The sequence below is a fragment of the Anabrus simplex genome, chromosome 9, assembly GCF_040414725.1.
Source record: "Anabrus simplex isolate iqAnaSimp1 chromosome 9, ASM4041472v1, whole genome shotgun sequence".
NCBI lineage: Eukaryota > Metazoa > Arthropoda > Insecta > Orthoptera > Tettigoniidae > Anabrus > Anabrus simplex.
In genome coordinates this window covers 106,804,204-106,824,933 of record NC_090273.1, presented here as the reverse complement: position 1 = coordinate 106,824,933, position 20,730 = coordinate 106,804,204, and the positions used below count along the sequence as shown (strand labels likewise).

General features: G+C 38.4%; 1 protein-coding gene across 1 annotated transcript in view; it reads right to left on the bottom strand.

Moving 5' to 3' along the window:
- The window catches only part of nompC (no mechanoreceptor potential C), a 653,999-nt gene that overhangs the window by 97,037 nt on the left and 536,232 nt on the right, over positions 1 to 20,730 (bottom strand). The window contains exons 19-21 of the mRNA XM_068229166.1: positions 19,188 to 19,319; positions 7,800 to 8,006; positions 2,609 to 2,850 (exon numbers count right to left, since the gene is read on the bottom strand). Of these exons, the coding sequence (XP_068085267.1) occupies positions 2,609 to 2,850; positions 7,800 to 8,006; positions 19,188 to 19,319 (581 nt within the window). The remainder of the gene's footprint in view (positions 1 to 2,608; positions 2,851 to 7,799; positions 8,007 to 19,187; positions 19,320 to 20,730) is intronic.

The following is a 20,730-nucleotide window of genomic DNA, read 5'->3' as shown; positions in this document are numbered from 1 at the left end:
ATTTTATTATTTCTTGTAAACTGTGAATTAGTATATCAATAAAACTGTGATGACCGAGCAAGTGGCCGTGCGGTTAGGGTCGCGAAGCTGTGAGCTTGCATTCGGAAGATAGTGGGTTCGAACCCCACTCTCGGCAGCCCTGAAGATGGTTTTCCGTGGTTTCCCATTTTTACACCAGGCAAATGCTGGGGCTGTACCTTAATGAAGGCCACGGTCGCTACCTTCCCAATCTCCCACCCTTCCGTTGCCAAAAACCTTCGATGTGTTAGTGTGACGTTAAACAAATAGCAAAAAACACAACAAAAAAAAAACAAAACAAAAAAACAAAAAACTTGTGATGAAAGCAACTATGGGATGGTAAATCTTAAGTCACATAGCACTATCTACAGATATTAGACACGTGTGATCTACTACTTTAATTTTTATATTATTCTTAAATTTCTTTGGAACTAATTGGATTCAGCACTAACAAGAACTTCTATGTTTCAGCATCTATCTAGTCTACTGCAAGCTTTACTGGTACTTTATCTATGATACTTTATCTACATCCACAATTTTCAGAGAGGACTTCTAGGTCTATCACCTCTATTGGAACTACTTCTATTGCTACATTAATCTCTATTGCTACTGTACAGTGTATCTACTTTAATAGATAAAAGTATTTACCATTTGTATTCACTCTGTATTCAGCAAGGCGATGGAACACTGCTACATAATAACAAGAACGCCAAAAACGCTCGAGGTACACTGAATCGAAACGTAATTTATCGCAAGTAAATTTCTCTTCTAAAGATGTTGAATGATGATATGTAAATATCGTTTTCTGCAGATTCAATTGGTCACTAAGTAGGCAGAACAATAGATATTACTACTTATTTCAGTTAGGTATAGACATTTCAGTAGAGACTGACTTCTATAATCACTCTATTTCAAGTGGTATTTTACATCTTCAAATTTAGGAAAGGTTTGGAAATGTACACACTAACAATTTTGGGGGTGGAGGGTAAATTAAAGGTAATTAAAGGTAATTTTGGGAATGATCCTGTGGCTACAAAGACTTCCCATTGTTGCTGAAAGGAGTTATACCTACAATTAGTCTTTAATGGAAGAGCCCCTGGCTGTTGTCATGGGTTCATTCACATTTTCTTCTCTCTTTTGGGGCTGAATGGATGGTGGATGAAGAATTCTATGTGATCATGCTGGTCACGATCTCAGTGGAGAATTTTGAATATTTCTGTATCCTCACAGCTTCCCTGACTGGTTTGTATTAAATGTTTAAAATTAGATTGCACTTGGCCAAGTCAGAAACTACTGCTTGTTTATGTTTCATGCTCTGTTGCCAGATACAGTGGCATGCTGAATTTATGACTGCTTAGATTTTCAAGTGGCCAGTCCTTAGTTATACAGTAGTTTATTACACTCTACATATTGCTGGCCCCTGAATGATCAACACACATTCCATTCTGAATTCGTCTTATTATTTTCGTGTTTGTAGTATTCGCAAATTCTTCTCTAAAGTTCATCTTGTCTTATCGGTAATACGAGGCCCATGTGACGACTATGCTCAATTCACTGGCATCCCAGCTGCTTGCCCTGCTATTCTCTTCCAACTGTGATAAACAGACACTAGAGCTCTTTCGCCCAAGTGCAATCTTATTTTGAATGAGTAATAACCTTCACTTGGAAAATCAGAGAGACTATCAAGATACGGTACAGCAACATTTAAATAATTTTCATTGAGGAACTATGGGCATAAAATAGTATAGAAATTCATTAGCAGGCATGAACTGTAGACATAAACATCAGTTTGCTCCTTAACCATTCATTCAGCCTTTAGTTACAGGATGTTTAAGAATTATGGGTACAATCTGCAGGGTTGAGTAAAGGGCAGTGAACACTATGGAGAGTCCTAATAAACGTAGGTGGGAAACAAACCATTTCTGAGATATGACAACATTTACATCAGTTTATACATCATACATAAAGTTCCACATACCAGGCTCCACACTGGACGTCAAAGGTGTGTTGCATTTGGAGCGTCATTTGAACCAGTTGTCCTGGCACCGTACATGTTTTCTAATGAAGAGATAGCTAGATTCACTACATGTATATGCCCATACACCTGCTACAAATGCTGCTCTGAATGCAAGACTTAAGGCTAGGTGTAGAACCTGGTACCTGGAACACAAAGCATGAACAATGTTTTAATGTGATTACTTCCTATCTTGGAAATGGATGGTTTCCCAATTTGTTTATTAGGACTTTTCTCATCATTTCATTGTCCACTACTCACACCTACAGTTTGTACCTATAATTTTCAAGCACTCTGTATAATATGCAACTCTTTTGAAGATCTCTTCCATTTGCTGCTGACCTATTTTAATATTAGGCCTATTTGTAATATATAGACAAACTCTGGTAACAGTAAAAATACATTAAAAAAAAAAAAGGAATGACTCCAGTTCAGGATAAGCACTTCTTGCATACTAGGGATGACCAGAGGAACAAATATGAACATATTATCTTAGAATCAGTTCTTACATAACAGTCATATTCATTATGTGAGTAGTATTATATATTGATTTGTTAGAAAGAAAACACATCTTACCAGTAAGGCATGAGGTTGGGCCGCACCACTCGGTAGACTGGGGTGATGCCAGCCAGCATGAGGAACAACATGAGGTATATGTGAGATGTCAGGTACGACATAAACTTGATGATGGGCACTTTGTTATACTTGTGTCCTAGCGGAAGTGTAAAGCACACCCACACAGGTGGACAGACGATGAATGCGATGAAAAGCAACATTGTTCTCCAAGCGGCCCAGTTCAAGCTCCCTTGCCACAATTCCTAATGAAAGGAAAGTCAATTTAGGGTATAAATCAAATGTTGGAGGTGACAAAATTCTGGCAAATTTTTGTTATTATACATTTCTGTGTATATTTGAGATTTTCTTTCTAAAAGTAGTTAATGGTATGCTTATAGCGAGCCAAACCAAAGTCAAAAATTTATAAACGTTTGCCATCACCACTACAGTCATCTATTTTATCTTATGAAAAGACAAAGTGTATGGAAGGGACTAGATCAGGTTTCAACCATCAACCATTAATCACCATTGCTCAAGTAGACAAATTTAAGTATAGTCCGCACACTTTATGTTGGTGCATTTGTGTATGGGGGTGAGGAGTAAGGAGGGAGGTGTCCCGGTATCGATAGTGCTGCCAACTGAAGGAAAATGAAATCTGAATTGAATCGAGAATATGATCGATCGATACGAAGTTTCTAAACCGTTATCATCTTACGCCAACAACTATGTCACATACACATTATATAACATTATAAAACATTTCTCGATGCAAATCTTGGTCCTAGCATGAATTCTATACTTTGGCTTTGTTGTGTAAACAACAACAGTACTAGTACGTAAACTGTACGCCAGATGTCACACAACGATGCTTAAGCGATTCATAGTTTGTGTTTCAAAGGTTGCCAGTACGAATCTCGAAGATCGCCGAGGTCGACCGATTCAGCACTAGGGTGTAAATGCACCAACATAAAGTGTGCGGATAATATATAGGTGAATTATTGAACCAGCAGGGTTAAATCAGCAGGCTAACAAAACTGCAAAACTTCAAAGAGCATACAAAATTATTTGGAACAGATACAATAAAAGAACTATGTTTAAGAAATTCAAAATCTGGTTTTGGATGTGGGAACCGACAGTCACAACAAGATTACAGTAAGGATGTGTCGCCCGACACACCGACGCAGACGGGCAGTAGTGGCAGCCTTATCGGAGGGGTATGTCACACCAGGGAAGAACGGTCCTACACGTTCCCCTACAGGCACTTTCACCTGCCCGCAGTTTTCGCTCGGGACTACCCTACGGGAACTTTGGTCTACCTTCGATCCAACGGATGAAGATACTCCACAAGACTACCAGCAGCATCCCGTCCGAGCACCCATCATTCGTCATGATTGGGACATACCTCGCGACTCCAGTCCGTGGGACATCGCGGATTTTGAAAGTGCCGACCGTACCCCGCAGGACGGAGATCAGCCTCACGCTGACATAGATCAGTCTCACTCCACTGATCAGCCAGAACAAGACGACTTCTGGGATGACGACAACACCTTTGACGACAACTGGGATTACCACAACGACCCCAGTTTCTGGCGACCACCACGGCAAGTTCCCGATCCAGTAGGAGCTCCACTACCGCCTCTCCCAGAGTTCCAGCCAGCACATCGACGCCCGACGGCATACCGGACAGTAGCAGTCCCAGCAGCTCTTCCTGTTCCCTATATGGACACAGAAAAAGGCCGGTTCGCAGAGACATTAATGCGCGATGGCGCTAGCCTTCCCAAGCCTACGAGTGCCCCTACAGTGTTTGTGCCAACCAAACCGTCACCACTAATGGACGAAGTGATACAAGATTTGGTGGCCACGGGAATTCTACAGGAGCATCATATTACCAACGCTCATCCTTTATTTCTGGTCTCTAAACCAGATCAGACCGCACGGATTATACACGATCTGTCGCGATGGACACTGCATTACCAAACTCCAAAATTTTCCCTACATAGCCCTGCACGGGCCCTCGCCCGAATTCCCCCCTTTTCCAAAATGATCAAAATCGACCTCAAATCGGGATTCTACCAAATTCCCCTACAACCTCAACATCGTCGATTTTATGGTGTATATTACCGCGGGAAGTCCTTCGCAATGACTCGGCTACCAATGGGGCATACATTAGCACCCTCAATCATGCAACGCTGGGCAATCGCAGTGTCCGAAATCTTGGAAGCACAATTCAACGTTCACATGATTTGTTACCTGGATGACTGGCTTATTTATGGCTCGGAGATACACGTGCAAGACATAGTGATGTACCTAGAATGGGTTCTGGGTATCACTATAAACCACAATAAGTCTATTCTTCAACCAACTACAACCCTCGTCTTCCTTGGAGTGCAGATTAACACCGATCTTCAGATCCTCTCCCTGACGCCAGATGTTCAACGCCGAGTGACAGCTTATCTTCAGCTCCTGCCTAGGATCCAGCACGACGATCTGGCCCGTGTGGCAGGATATCTAGCCTGGATATGCTACGTCATGGCCTGGCCACTATTTCCTATAAGGCATATCTTGTCCCGGGAATGGTATTGGCCCAGGCAACTCTTCAACCCACAAACATTAGCTACAGTGCGATCGGTAGCTCAAGTGCAACATGTGATTGATCTTTATGCAGATGCAACCCCCCATAGTATTGCATACTTTTCGCCCCAGCTAAATACAGCTTGGGCTCAACCATTTCAAATACCAACGAGAATTAATGTGGCCGAGACGGCGGCAGCCCTCTACGCAGTCAACGTCGTCCTCGATCACATTATTGCTAAAAACTTCATGTGTCAAGAACTACGTGTGTTTATAGACTCTACAGTGGCTATGTATACTCTCAAAACGGGTCGTGGACCCCTCTTATATATGTATTCATGTTTGTTACCCATGTACATAAGAATTGTAAATAAAACAGCACGGAGAGGCATACGCCTCTCGTGGCTGTGGGTTCCGACAAGCCAGAACTTGGCTGACGCTCCCTCACGGGCAGTACTCGCCCAGCTACACGCGCTCCTTTGAAGGCTATAAAAGGAGACGCACCCAGCGAGCGAGCGTCAGTCTGGTTTTGGATGTGGGAACCGACAGTCACTATTATGACATTATAACACAGTACTGTAGTTAAAACAGAAGCACTTTATGCATCTAGAAATATTATAATTGGTGGTAAATTTCAAATAAAGATGATTGGAAAACAAGAAAGAAAAATCTTAGGAACAAAATGTGAAAATGGAATTTGGATTAAAAAAAAAAAAAAAAAACTCACGTGAAATCTATCAAGTAACAGGAAAGAAAATCACAGATACCATCAAGAAACGGCGATTACAATTTTATGGTCACTTACATAGAATAGATAGTAACAGGCTCATGAAGAAAATTTTAAACTTTGCCTTATCACTGAAAAATCACAAAAACTGACTAAAAGAAATCAGTGAAGACCTAAATGAAATTGGAATTAATGAAGAAACCATTGAAGACAGAATAAAATTCAGAACCTTAATTCACAAACACAAATTTTATGTAGACCCCACCTGACTAAATACAGGATGGGTGAACAACGTAAAAAGGAACACAGTGAGAGGATGAAGAGATATTGGGAAGAGAAGAAGAAAAAACAAAAAAGTGCTAATAAGTTCAAACTTGCTCCTTAGTTGGGCAAAACAAAAATTATTAAGAAGGAACCCATACTTTTCATTGCCGACTCAGTTAATGTAACATTGAAGTTCTTCAGTGTGTTGAAAATACTAATTATCTCTACATAGTATAAAATAAAGTCTTTGATCCTGCCTGTTTGTGACTGCCAATCTCAAGAACCACAAGATGGATTTTGATGTAGTTTTCACTATTCTATTGAGGATTTCTTGAGAAAGGTTTATGTGTAGAAGCATTCTTCTATGACCAAAGGAAACCGATCAGTAACGATTTCAGTGAAGCAAGTCAAAGAAGAAATAGCCATTCGTGTGCCTTTTTTTTAGCTTATGCTGGCTAAACAGATACACTTATACTGTAATAAAAAGTTCTACAAAAAATCCAGAGAGCAAATATGTTTAACATATAACCCACTATAACTGCTTTTATGTTACAGTTTGTAGTAAGAAAAGTTTTAAAAACAACTTTTTAAATGATCTTAATCAAGTCATTGGAATTTGTGAAATATTAGTTCACTGAAGAAGAGAATCTTTTCTCTAAACATGTATGATGAAACAGTATTGACCAGGCTGACTTCTTATTCCCCTGTTTTTTTAGTGCAGTAAAATTATCACTAAGTAGTCAATACAGACTACTATAGGCAATTAATGTGATCAAGTTTATAGATTCTAAAAGTAACCTATCATCTTAAATTCATAACTGCTCCTGTGCAAAGCCAGGCCGGGTAGCTAGTAACACATTACACTGAAACATATCTTTAAAACACACTAATAAACAAAGAATGACAAGTTTTGTTCTACAAGAACATCCTCAGTTTTTTCTTTTACGTCGCACTGACACAAATAGGTCGTGTGGCGACAGTGAGATAGAAAAGGGGCTAGGAGTGGGAAGGAAATGGCCGTGTCCTTGATTAAGGTACAGCCCCAGCATTTTCCTGGTGTAAAAAACTGGAAACTATAGAAAACCATCTTCAGGGCTGTCTACAGTGGGGGTTCAAAGCTACTATTTCCCAAATGCAAGCTGATAGCTACACGACTCAAACAGTGCAGCCACTTGCTCAGTCCTTTGGATTCTATCAAATCATTGTAAATTATGAGTATGCATGTACGATATTGTTTACAGTACATAAACTTGTCATCGATTGTGCACTGGCAATGTTATGAACAAGGGAGACAAATTACAGCTGTAGCCTTCCACTGTTACTGTCATAACTTTGAGAAAGTTTTCTGTACTTAACCAAAGATGCTGATCTTCCATTACCTTCCAGTGACTACTGTCTGTGGTAATTGGTAGTGTAGTGTCTTGTGTATACATAACCAGGAGAGTGTTGGGACAAACACTAACACCCAGTCCCCAAATCAGAGGTTTGAACCAGACTTGGGTTAAAATCTCTGACCCTATCAGAAATCAAACCCAGGACCCTCTGAACCAAAGGACTTGATGCTGACAATTCAGCCAAGGAGATGGGCATGTTTCTTACCACGCCTAAATGTGAAAAAAATCAGAAAATGATAAAGTATTTTTCACTTGCCTGAAGATATCGTTGAACCACCATGTGGGCTATGACCTCTTTCTGCTCATTCTCAATGAGCACATCCAGGAACTCAATATTACGTCTATCTATGGCTGTCAGAATCCTTCCAGCTGAATCAGCACCAGCGGCCAGCGCCAGCAATTCCGTAGCCATAGCTTCACACTGCTTTCCTGCTGCTATTAAATCTTTGGCACGTTCCTTCTCCTGTTTGAAGATTAAGACAGACAGGTTATGAAGTTTTGCACATAATACAGTACTTTATGATGCAAGAGAGAAGTAGAACAGACAATTTAGTCAACATTATTATACAGCGTAACATTGCAGGACTTGTTACATGTTAACAGCAAATATCAATGGCCGAGAACAAAAGGGTTACTATTAAAAATCCATGATTTTTCAGGAAAAGAGTTTAAAGATTTTAGCAATTTACATGGTTGTCTCTCAAAAATACACTTGTTATATAATTTTTATGAACATTGGTGAATACATAGTTCTTACATTATTTACTATTGTTTGAAAAAGAGTTACAACTCAAAATGACCCTTTTGAAATAAGCAAAGTGACTAATGTCAGAACATATAAAACTATTAGAAGTGCTTTCTGGCATGAAAACATTAGATTTTTTTTTTGCAACACTTTTGGAGGTTATAGAGGTCGATGGTAAAATCTCAAATATGCATTTTTTTAGCTGTAACCCTTTTGTTCTCAGCCATCAATATGTACGTGCTCTAAATGATATCATAAATAAGATCATAACTTTTGTTTGAATTTTATTTTGATAAGCAAATGTTCTTTGTGAGTGTACCTCGTGTACTATTATAATTTTGGAAAAGTTACTTCTCAAATCATGAAGTCTGTTGAGACAGTTCACATCCATGTTATACACAACATTAATCCTGTCTATGTTGAATGGGTATGAAACCTGAAGTGTCTGGAAACAAGTTTTGTTGAAGATCTTTGAGTGTTAAAGGACATGACAGTGCGGAGTGGAGAATACAGTATAATCATAAGCTGGATCAAATGTATAAAGACCCAAACATTATAAACCTCATGGCTCTACAGTCCTGATGAGCCTTGGTCTACCAAGTGACTGCTAATCAGCCTGAAGGTCAGATCAAAATTAGATGTATGGCTTTTCAGGCGTTTGCTCTATTAACCAGCGTTTCGTCTTAGGTCTGACACTAGACTCCAGCCTGAAGGCCTGCGAATTACGAGGAGACAATCAGGTTGGTTATTCTTGGTTTTCTAGACTGGGGTCACTGTCTCAGCATCAGATAGTTCCTCGATTGTAAATGGGTAGGCTGAGTGAACCTTGAATCAGTCCTCTGATCAAGGTAAAATTCCCCGACCTGCCCCTAGATCAAATCTGGGGCCTCCAGGTTGAAGGCAGGCACGCTATCTAGACCATGGGGCTGGCCCCCAACATCATACGGTGCTTGAGAAGTAAATGTGTCCTGTGGGCAGGACGTGTCATACAAATAGATTGCCTGTGAAATGATGGATTTAGTACATTGCAAACCATCGGGCAGACTGAAGAAAAGGTGGAATGGTTTACTACTTTACATGAAGACCAGAAACAGATTGACATTGGAAACAGCTGATGGGAGAGAACAAGGGATTGGACACAATGAAAGAGATGTCTTGGGCTTGATAGTGATATAATTATGATGGTGACAACATTATTAGGCAATGTGTGCTTATGCAAAAGCCAATTTGAATCTAACTTTGAAATGGAAATTGAGACTGCCTCAATTTTCATTATTAAAATGAACTATTCATTAAACCAGTACAAAGTTTAGCACATAGGAACAATTTCAGAGGAAATTTTTGGAGTATAACCTTTATTTCATCAGATGTAGCTATTTAAGGGTTTTTCTTCTCATGAAACCTAGTTCATGAATACTATAGCCACATGTCAAATTTATTTATTTATTTATTTACTTAGCATATCATGTTTATTTGATAATCATGAATTTAGCTAAAGATATTTATACACAATACATATTTGACAATTTTGCTTTATGTCACACCGACACAGATAGGTCTTATTTTGACAATGGGATAGGAACAGGCTAGGAGTGGGAAGGAAGCAAATGTGACCTTAATTAAGGTACAGCTTCAAATTTGCCTGGTGTGAAAATGCGAAACCATAGAAAACCATCTTCAGGGCTGCCGACAGTGGGATTTAAACCCAGTGTCTTCTAAATGTAAGCTGATAGCTACGCGACCCAAACTGTGCAGCCATTTGCTCGGTCAATACATATCTATATATATAAAAGCAAGTCGGTCTGGAACGATGTATATATAAATATTTAAAAATGAAAAAAGACGTGAATTAATGAGGCACTTCTAGAAATCTCAGGAATTTGAATCTTGGTATGGGAGAAGCTGATGACCAAAGGATCCCTAGAAGCATCGAAAATTCTCAAAATTTCCTGAAGGGGGCACGCTGGGGGGCCTCAAATTTGGGACTTGGCATAAGAATGCAGTCGTATAATTTATCCAAAGCGACAACCTATAGGTTTCGTGGGCTTAAAAATTTTCAGGAATTTCCTAATTTTTATCCCCCGTCCCCCCAAATCAAGATGGCGGCACAACCTGCCAGACGAGGTAGAAAATTGAAATTTGGTGAAATTATAGCTTTTAGTCTCTAACCGACGGAAAAATTCGAAGATGTTCAAATTTTTTACATTTTACCCCCAAAATTACCAAAATATGGAGGCAATTTTAATGACTGTGCAGATATTCCTTTTGACGTATTTGTTGGCTAAACGGTAAGCCGTATCACAAAACAGATGGCACAATCTCTGTTCAATTCGGAGTGATCTACAACTTTGGTCCTATGACGTTTTGTCGTATCTCTCTCCCTTATACGTTAGATTTGGCCGTATTTCTGAATTGTTCGTAAATTTGATGATTTTTACAAGTATATGTCATTGTTTGACACTCTTATAAGAACGATAGGATCAAGTTGTGTGCGCGCATTGGCACGATTAATGGCCACATGTGGACCAAATTTCATGATTCTAGCTTATACATAAGTATGCAAAAAGTAAGGTAAAACGTTAAAAATGTACTCAAATTTCCCCTATTTAAATGTTTGAGCTCAATTTACCCCCTAAATATGGGAGATACAAGGAAATAGTTTAGAAACAAACATGTAGAGCAATAAATAAGGCGTCTGATGGCACAAACCGTTTGTTAATATCATGCTCCGTTTAGGAGTTATGAATCTCGAAGTGGAGGTCTGCACTTTTCAACGTGCTCATGCTTATCCCTCATCTTATAAATAAAGTTGTAGGGGGTCCGCTGTTTGTAATTTCTTTTGTTTTTCCAAATTTTCAAATATTTATCCGTTTTAGGTCAACTCAAGACCGAATCGGTGGTTTTTACTTTTCGTGTCTGTCTCTTTGTTTGTTTGTTTGTTTGTTTGTTCCACCATCACGTCGAAATGGCTGGATAGATCTCAACCAAACTTCATATTTAGAGTATACTCATCCCGGGGAAGGTTTCGATATGCATATCATTTTAAAATCTTTGAAAAGATGGGGGTTTGATAGGAAAACCACAATGGTTTTCGTCCATTTTCTCTTACACTATTGATTTTCTGTAAACTCTGTGGACCCTATGTGAAAGGTCTCTTTATTATAAACAACTTTTGTTATGTTCATAATTTACCTTACTCATCAAATGACGGAGAAATTTACTATTTTCTGCCAATACCATGCTCTGCATTGAGTGACCGACAGACCAACAACGAATATATGGGTTACCATGCCAACGTCTCTGACTGCTTGCCAGCAGGGAAGTAACGTATTGCCATTTTCCTCATCATTCCTTTAAATTCGTGGTTGTTCCTTGGGTTGAAAGCAAGAGAGTCTTCAATCGGCCATTCTGCAGGATATTGGCAGAATATCATTGGAGGTTATAACCGTCCTCGAATAGCTTAAGTCATAACACAAATATTCATCTTCTTATCTGATTACCTAAGAATCCCCACGCCTAAATTTCTCTCCGATTACCGCTTTCTTATATCCATAACTCACACCGGCATAATTTATTGAGGAGCGTTTGATTTTCCAATACATTTACTTGGTATTTACATATTTGTCGTCATCCGGATGACCTCAGTTATAATCCATTTTCTATTAATTTCAACTTACTAAACTGCATTATTTTCTTACTTAATTACCACGTATGTATGCGAGTGCTAATCCCGAATGCTGGACACTCTTTTCTTTGAGGAAATATTCTAAGCTATGCAAATGTATAATTTTTGGCCCAGGAAAATTCCGAAATATGGATGCAATTTTAACGACGGTGCAGACCTTCGTTTCGGGGTAATTGGTGGCTAATCAGTAAGTCGTGTCACAAGTCAGAAAGCAAATGGCGTTTCATTTTGGAGAGATCTACAACTTTTGTCCTATAACTTTTCGTCGTATTTCTATCCCTAATACGTTAAATACAGCTGTATTTCTCAATTTCAAGTTGATTTTGTACTTTTACCCGTATATGTTATCATTTGGCACACTTATAGGAAAGGTAGAATCATGACATTCGGCATGCACATTGACATGACCATTGGCCATGTTATAGCCAAATTTTATGATTCTAGCTGTCACATGAGTATCAAAAATATAAAGTAGTATGTGAAAACTGTATAAAATTTCACCCCATTCAATGACTCTAACTCAATCTAACCCATAAATATAGGAGATACCAGAAGATATCATAGGACCAACCATGTAGAGCACTGAAAGGGGCGTCTGATGGTGAAGTCGGTTTGTAGATACGACGTACAGTTTCAAAGCAGTAACTATCGAAATAAAGGTCTGCACTTCTAGAGTGTGTCTGTACATTGACAATTTTGGTGAAATTTCCGTACAGTTATCCGTTTCAGGTGTAATAATGACCATCTGCATTTATTCAGTTTTGGTGTCTGTCTGTTTTGTTTGTTTGTCTGTTTGTCTATAACTTGGAAACTACTGGATATATTTCCACCAAACTTGATATTTAGAATCCACCTGTCCTTTGGTAGGTTTTAGGGTAAATATTGTTTCTAAATCCCTCAATTGACTGGGGGATTATACGAAACCGAAACCGTGATTTTGCATTCCCACCAAATATACACAACCAAACTTAATATAAATTTACCTGCCTTAATGGAAATTAATTCCTAAGCCTTTTTCCTCATGTGCATAATTTCAATATGAGGATTAATAAGGCAGATATCATTAATGGACCGTTTTCCGGTACAAATCCCATCAGACTTAACTCAAGAGCGGGTGCGTGTAAAGCGTATTTTTCACAACTTGAAAACTACTGAAGATATTTGAGTCAAACTTTACGTTAACATCCACCTGTCCAACAGTAGGTGTTAATCGTCAATAACATTTCATGTTCCCGGAATGGACTGGCGGTTTATAGGGAACCAAAATGGTGATTTTACTCTTACACAATATTTACAGTACAAGACCAACCTGGCTGGAAATCGACCAAACATGATGGAATTCCATCTCTAAAACTTTTCATGTGCATTTTTGCGACAGGAGGATTAATAAGGGAGATATCATAATCGGTCCGTTTTTCAGGTTAAGTCCAGCGGATATAGCACAAAAGGTGTTGTACGTGGAGCAGGTTCCTTATCTATCTATGTAAATAAAATCGTAACGACTGTGTGCCTGCACATTGACTATTTTGGCTAAATTTTCGTACAGCTACACGTTTAAGGGGTAATAATGACCATCTGCATTTTTTGGTTTAGTTTCTTGAAAGTCCTAATTTTTACACTCCTCACCGAAAGCCCAGATTGTGGCATAACCTGCCAGTTGAAGAAGGATATTGAAATTTGGCAAAATTATACGTTTTAGCCTGTAACGGACGGAAAACTTCCAAGATCTTTAAATTTTTCCCCTTTTATCCCGAAGAATATCGAAATATGGAGGTAATTTTAATGATAGTGCAGACCTCCGGAAAGTATTATCACATAACGGATGGCACAATCCCCGTTCAATTTTGAGTGATCTACAACCTTGGTCTTACGACTTTTTGTCGTATTTCTATCCCTTTTACTTTTGATTTTTCTCTATTTCTCGATGTTAAGTAAATTTGGACTTTTCACATACATAATTCATACCTTCCATCACTTATAGGAAAGATAGAATCATCAAACTCTACACGAAAATTGGTCCATCCAGTAGCCATATGTGAGCCAAATGCTATCTATGTAGCTGTCACTTAATTATCCGAAAAGCAATGCAATGTGAGATAATCTTACACAAATTTTACCCTATTCCACGTTTCTAACTCAATCTGACCCATGAATAGATGAGATATCATAAGACCAGCAATTTAGGCCGCTAAATTCGGCGTCTTATGGTACAATCCTTTCTCGATATGATGTACCGTTTAGCAGCAGTTAATCTGTAAATGAAGGTCTGCAATGTTGTAAACAATGTTGTAAACAAGCACATACTTTCATATGTCGAACTATGTATATTCACTGATGTCGATTTTGTAGCGATCGAGAAAGGGTGTGTCTGCTATGATAATCAGTACTCCCCACACCGACTTTGACTGGCAGTAGGAATGGGGTCCTTCTCCAATTCCTGTGTAACTGGCATTAATAAGGCAGGCCTACCATTGTAATGAATAATTCACTTCTCGATTTGACTTGCAGAAGGCAAGGGAGCATGCAGATTTGTTCAAAACTCCCCTTACCCGATTGTGTTTGGCTGTAGGCAAGCGTTCCCGCAGTTATAAACAGATGTACCCATCTAAAATGTGACTGGCATTAGGCATACTGGCCTGCTATTTTGATGGAAACTCACCAACTTCGTGTGACTGGCAGTTGGAAAAGGGGCCTGTCATTATAATGATAACTGCACAACTCAATTTTGACTGGTTGTAGGGAAGTTTCCTGCCATTATAATAAAAACTCCTCAATTTTTAATATGTCTGGAAGTAGGAAAGGGGGCTGCCATTGTAATGGAAACTCCCCAAATCGATTGTGACCGCGCAGTAGGCAATGGGGCCTGCAATTATAATGTAAACTTCCCAACTCGATTGTGAATGGCAGTAGGCAAGTGAGCCTGTCGTTATCATCACAAATCCGTAACAAGCACTTTACATTGGAAACAATGTATGGGGACCTCTCCATGCTGTTTCTCGGATAACGCTAAGAGACATGCTATTTTAAAACAATCTTATTTACTGCATGTACAGTATTTACTTCAATATTCGAATACAATGCAGAATACCGTAGCGAAGCACGGGTACATTTGCTAGTTTATACTATAGACAAATCTGATGGCAGTTCCATAAAGAGGCGTACTAGACAAGATGAGGAGTGAACTAGTTTGCCATTGCTTTACTCACTGACCCAGAAAGTGCTATTTTAGCATGGCAGAACCTATGACATACTTTTAACCTCTCAAGCGGCGAGCACGTGAATGTCACGACCGCGGTAGTCGTATATTGGCCGATGAACGTGACATTCACGCTGAGCGCACCACTTGTTCCAAAACAGTCTAGCTCTGCATCTTTTGACCTTTCTCTGTACTACATGACATATGAAACCTTGAGATTCTGTTCACCCCTCTCGTGTGTTTTCCTTGGCCTAGAACTGTAACTTTGTGATAACATACGTCTTGGTTTCATGTTGCCAACTGCTGTTTCAAGTGAAAGCATGGCAGGTCCGAGTAAGTCGTATAATCTCACGTCTGTATAAATTGTAGAATGTTTAGATGAACTGGGTGATAGTGATATTATAGTATCAGATAGTGGTAGTGAGTTTGACAGTGATGAAAGTGATGAAGATTTTTTGGAAGAAAAAAAAGCCATGGAAATAACGATATAATTGTACACAGTGATGACGATAGTGATGTTGAAAATGAAAGTGTCCTGCCAGTGAAGCGTCAACGTACAAAAAAAAAGACTGGAAATGGGGACAAAGTTGATGATTCATACACCCCACAAAAAATTCCATTTACTGGAACATGTGGAGTTTTAAACCAGGTACAGTGCATTTCAGAAGCATTTACACTATTTTTCGATAATGAGATATTGCACACAATTATGGACGAGACAAATCGCTATGCCAATGACTTTTTGAATTCAAAGAATGATGACCTGACACCACGGTCCAGAGTTCGTGACTGGAAAAACGTGGATATTGATGAACTGTATGTTTATTCTGGATTACTGATGCTCATGAGAATTATTCAGAAGCCTTCCATAAAATCATAATTTAGTAAAAATCCTATTCTTGACAGGCCTATATTCTACAATGTAATGACACAGGACAGGTTTGAATTGATAACTAGATTTTTACATTTTGTTGATAATTCACAACTTGAAAACTTTGAAGGCAACAAAAAGTTATTTAAGGTAACTCCTATCATCACACACCTAAAAAAAAAATACTCTTCACTCTATAACATGAATGAAAATATTTGCTTCGATGAATCACTGATTTTATGGAAGGGCAGACTTGTGATGAAAACATACATCCCTCTAAAGGCTGCCAAGTTTGATATAAAGTCCTACGAGGTCTGTGAATCATCCACGGGGTACTTGTAGCAATTCATTATATACACAGGTATCACAACAGATATACAAACTTATTTCGTGTCCGCTGAAACACAAAAGACAACAAAACTAGTAGTAAAAATGTTAGAACCTCTCTTTGGTATTGGACACACTCTCTGGATGGACAATTATTATAATTCTCCAGATTTGTGTCATATTGAAGAAGAATAATGTCAATGTAGCTGGTACCCTTAGGCTTAACAGAAAAGACGTCCCAATGGAAATAAAAGAACACACATTAAAGAAACGTGAATTTGTAGCATATCATTCACAAGCCATTCTGAAATGGCTTGACAAGAAACAGGGGCAAGGAAACAGAATAACCCACTGGCATCACAATATAATAAGTTTATGAGGGGTGTTGATAAAGATCAGAAACTGGAGCCCTACCTCATAGAGAGGAAGCATTGCATAAAATGGTATATAAAACTTTTCAGACGATTATTGAACACAGCAATTCACAATTCCCTTTTCTAAAATCCATCCCGGAATGTGTAAAAGATCAGTCACCTTGATTACAGAATTCAGTTAGTGCAGGAACTCATTGAAATCCATGGCAAGACTGCAGATTTCCGTAAACCTGGTAGACCTTCCAAAACACCACCTCCACAGAGACTTATTGCTAGACATTTCACTCCCTCCCACAGAGAAGAAAGCTAAACCTTACAAGGTGTGTGATGTGTATGCAAAAAACTGGAAAATGTAAGGAAACACCATTCTGGTGCAAGGAATGCAGCATTGGGCTTTGTGTAGATGGGTGTTTCACACTGAAGCCAACTTTTGGGCGAGTTAGAATTCTTTTTTTACTTTTTTTTTTGTAAGAAAGTGTTTATTGTGGTGTGTATCTCCTCAAAATTTGGGTTATTTATATGCAAATGTTGTCGAGATATAAATGTTTGTTTGAAGTACTGTAACATAGCTGCGGCTTGACCATTTAAATTACCGCCAGTAGGCTCTGGCGAGAGAATTTTATTCCCGGCTTGAGGGCTTAATAGCATCCATTGGCACAAGTTATGCTCTGAATGTCATTACTCTGGTGAGTTCATACCTCAGCAGATTGCATACTGCTGCAACATTAAACGAAATGAACTTCAGTAAAAGCAAAATTTTGCTTTGGCCTGTGGCAAGAAACAATATTAAATCCATCACATATGGCGTAAATTATATAAAGTAGATTTTGATACTGGTAATTTGCTAAATAAAAATATGAATTTTTCTGATGTGCCTAATTTTGAGGAGAAGGAAAGTAGAAACAGTATCATAATTTAAAGAGCTGAGAGAACACTATATTGACTATAATGCCATAAATATGGACAAGTTGATAAAATTAGTTCTATCATACAAAGAGCATTTGAATTAAGAACCAGCTGCACCTACTTTTTCCTGTGCCATGCCTGAGTTCAGTACACAGGAGATGCATACACACCTGTCTTGGTCCTTGATGCAAGGCAAGCTTGTTAGTAAGCTAGTGCCTATCGTGAATTATGTGCTCTTTTTTGTGTATTAAGTCAAAGGTGTATTATGGATCAGTGTATGTTTGCTACTGCACAGTGTGTGCTAAGTCAGTCAGTTAGCCTTTCAAGTTGAAAAACAATATCAAGAAAGATTTCTGGTGAGGTGAAATTTCAGGTCATACAATGAATTAATTTATATATTTATTTATAATACATTTCAGGCCATGCGAAGTGTTCAACCTAAGAAACGAAACAGACAACTTAAGATTTCTCTTTAAAGAAAAATTAGAGGACATTGGACATAACTTGGAAAATTCTCCAAAAGAGTCCCTTAGACATCTTTCACAGCAGGCTCTGTCCGAAAGACTATTAAGATTCCTGCCATTTCCTTTCTTAGCACTGGCAAGTAAAAATCTTCTTGAAATAGATGATACTGTTGTATGTTTACATCACCCCTGCTGAATTCTTACACTTCAATTTGACGCCATCTGGCTGTCTGCTCGTCAATTTCGACGTTCCGTTTTACTCTAGGCCTACTAGATGGCAGACCGAGTAAACCGAAACTCTCTTGGGCGTCTATGGCTGAGATTTAATGAATTTTGTCGGGTAAACACCAAATGTGTCACCAGAGATCTTTTACATGCCGACATCATACGACATGGAGTGTTGAATGGACTTTTTTCTGCCTTTCAAAAATCCAACTACCTCTGCCGGGTTTGAACCCGCTATCTTGGGATCCGGAGGCCGACACTCTACCACTGACCACAGAGGCAATGCCTGTTTTGCTTGCCAGTACGAAAAAAATACTATGTGGCTGGTTCTTTGTTCACATGCTCTCAATGTCAGGGGCTACTTGGTAATAGGCAAGTTCAGACGATTAACCCCTTGATGAGAAAACTCCTTTGAGAAAAAAGGTTCTGTTTATTCCTCTATATCTAGGCTCTAGGATTGGAAACATTTGACATAGTGGTTACAGCTCTAAAAGGATTTTATCATATTCATTTTGTTGGATAAATGTACTTTGTCCACCGCACATGAGATGTGATTTTGAATACTATCTATTTCAGTTGCATACATTCTAAAAGTTTCACTTATTTTCATATCAAGTTTGTAACAGTAATAATGAATTGACACATATTTTATTTTTTTGTAGTTTCAGTATTTTGAATGAATTTTTGTAGCAATACATGGACAAAGATTTACCCTCATTCTGAGACAATAGTAAGAAACTTTTGGTATTTAGTGTTTATAGCATCATCAAGGATTCATCAATATGAGTGAGAAAGATAAAACATTTTCTAATTAATGACAAACTAATTGAAAGTAAAGGAGAGACTCTTACCTTATCTGAGAGTCTAATGAAAATTGCAGAAAGTTTCACTGCTGTATCTACTGGTGCAGGTGACACTAAGACAAAGTCTTCAACAGTCTTATTGGCATTGTTTTTACTGCAGACCATGAGGTTGTACACAAACTGAAAAGATAAAACTCATTGTTACATACTCATAATAATTCTATGAATAATACTATGTCACTGAATCATCAGCAGACTGTGAAAATCAGCAAGACTGCAGTGGACTGGGCATGTTGTGCAGACTAGTAATAGACACACCAAAATCAGAAATCCTGGTGAACAAAGAGAATGAGGTCAATCAAGAGCCGTGTGGTTAGATAGATGAGGGAGATCAACAAAATTGGATAAAGAAATGTGAAAGTACAGACACAAAATAGGGATTACTGGTGGAAGATGGTAGCACAGGCCAAGGTTCACCAAGTACTTTAGAGCCATAAATAAATATGGTGGGATAGGTTGTTTATTCTTAATAATACTGTTTCAAAGATCATTAGTAGGGCAGAGATACAGTATACCAGATAGTTCAAGCTATATTAGGTTTTAATAGTCACTATAAATATATGATAAACTTCATTGTAACTCTGTATTGACATTTACAATTATATAAAAATGGTAATATAATTGTCCACCTAGTTAATACAACTAAATTTATAAAGAAAAATTAAATTTAAAAAAAATTTGTTACACGGTTAGTGGGACATGTTTCCGACTCTTTCCACCGTCTTTAGCTACATTAAATGTTATAATAAGATGAATTGTACATATTTCTAAAACAATCAGGATGTTATATCAGAAACCATATTAGCTTCACTTATTAGCTTTGACTTGCATAATGTTCTAGCTACTGCCCTCTCAACATGAGTATCCCAGGCTTGAATCCTGGTGACAATATGACATGGCAATGTTGGCTGATAATCTTAGGATAGAAAATTTAATCTTGAAACTTTAATACGGCCCAAAATTGAGCTTTTTCATACACTGGTTGTTCATTTTGCAGTGGCAAAGTAGACTTTTTACTTTAACTTCTCCTACTCATGAATTCAAAACTGGTGTTATGTGGCATTCTGTACCAAGTCTGATGTCACTATCACTTGTGTCAGGCTTTGCTCGTAAGTTTACCAGAATGACCTTGGGAGAGACTGCTATTCTGCGGATGATAATATTGCTGATTTACCCCTTAAGGAGCAGTTAGCACTAGACTGCCATTATTGATGATCCCTAAATATTTAATTGCTGTCCAAGTTATTCTGATTTCTACTTGAGACCTTGTTCAGAATGTTATCATGGAAATAATAATAATAATAATAATTCCCCCTCAACGACAGCATTTTACCTTTTAATTTGATGCCACGTAGACTGCCAGCGCGTTAATTTCGATGTTTCAGTTTAATCAATCAAATGGTAGAGAAACTAGAACTCTACTGCGCGACAGTTTTGCTTAGTTTTAACCGAATATATTACCAGAGATCTTCATGCACATCGTACGATGTTGAGTGCGGAATGAACACTCTTCTGTCCTTCGAAAATTTGA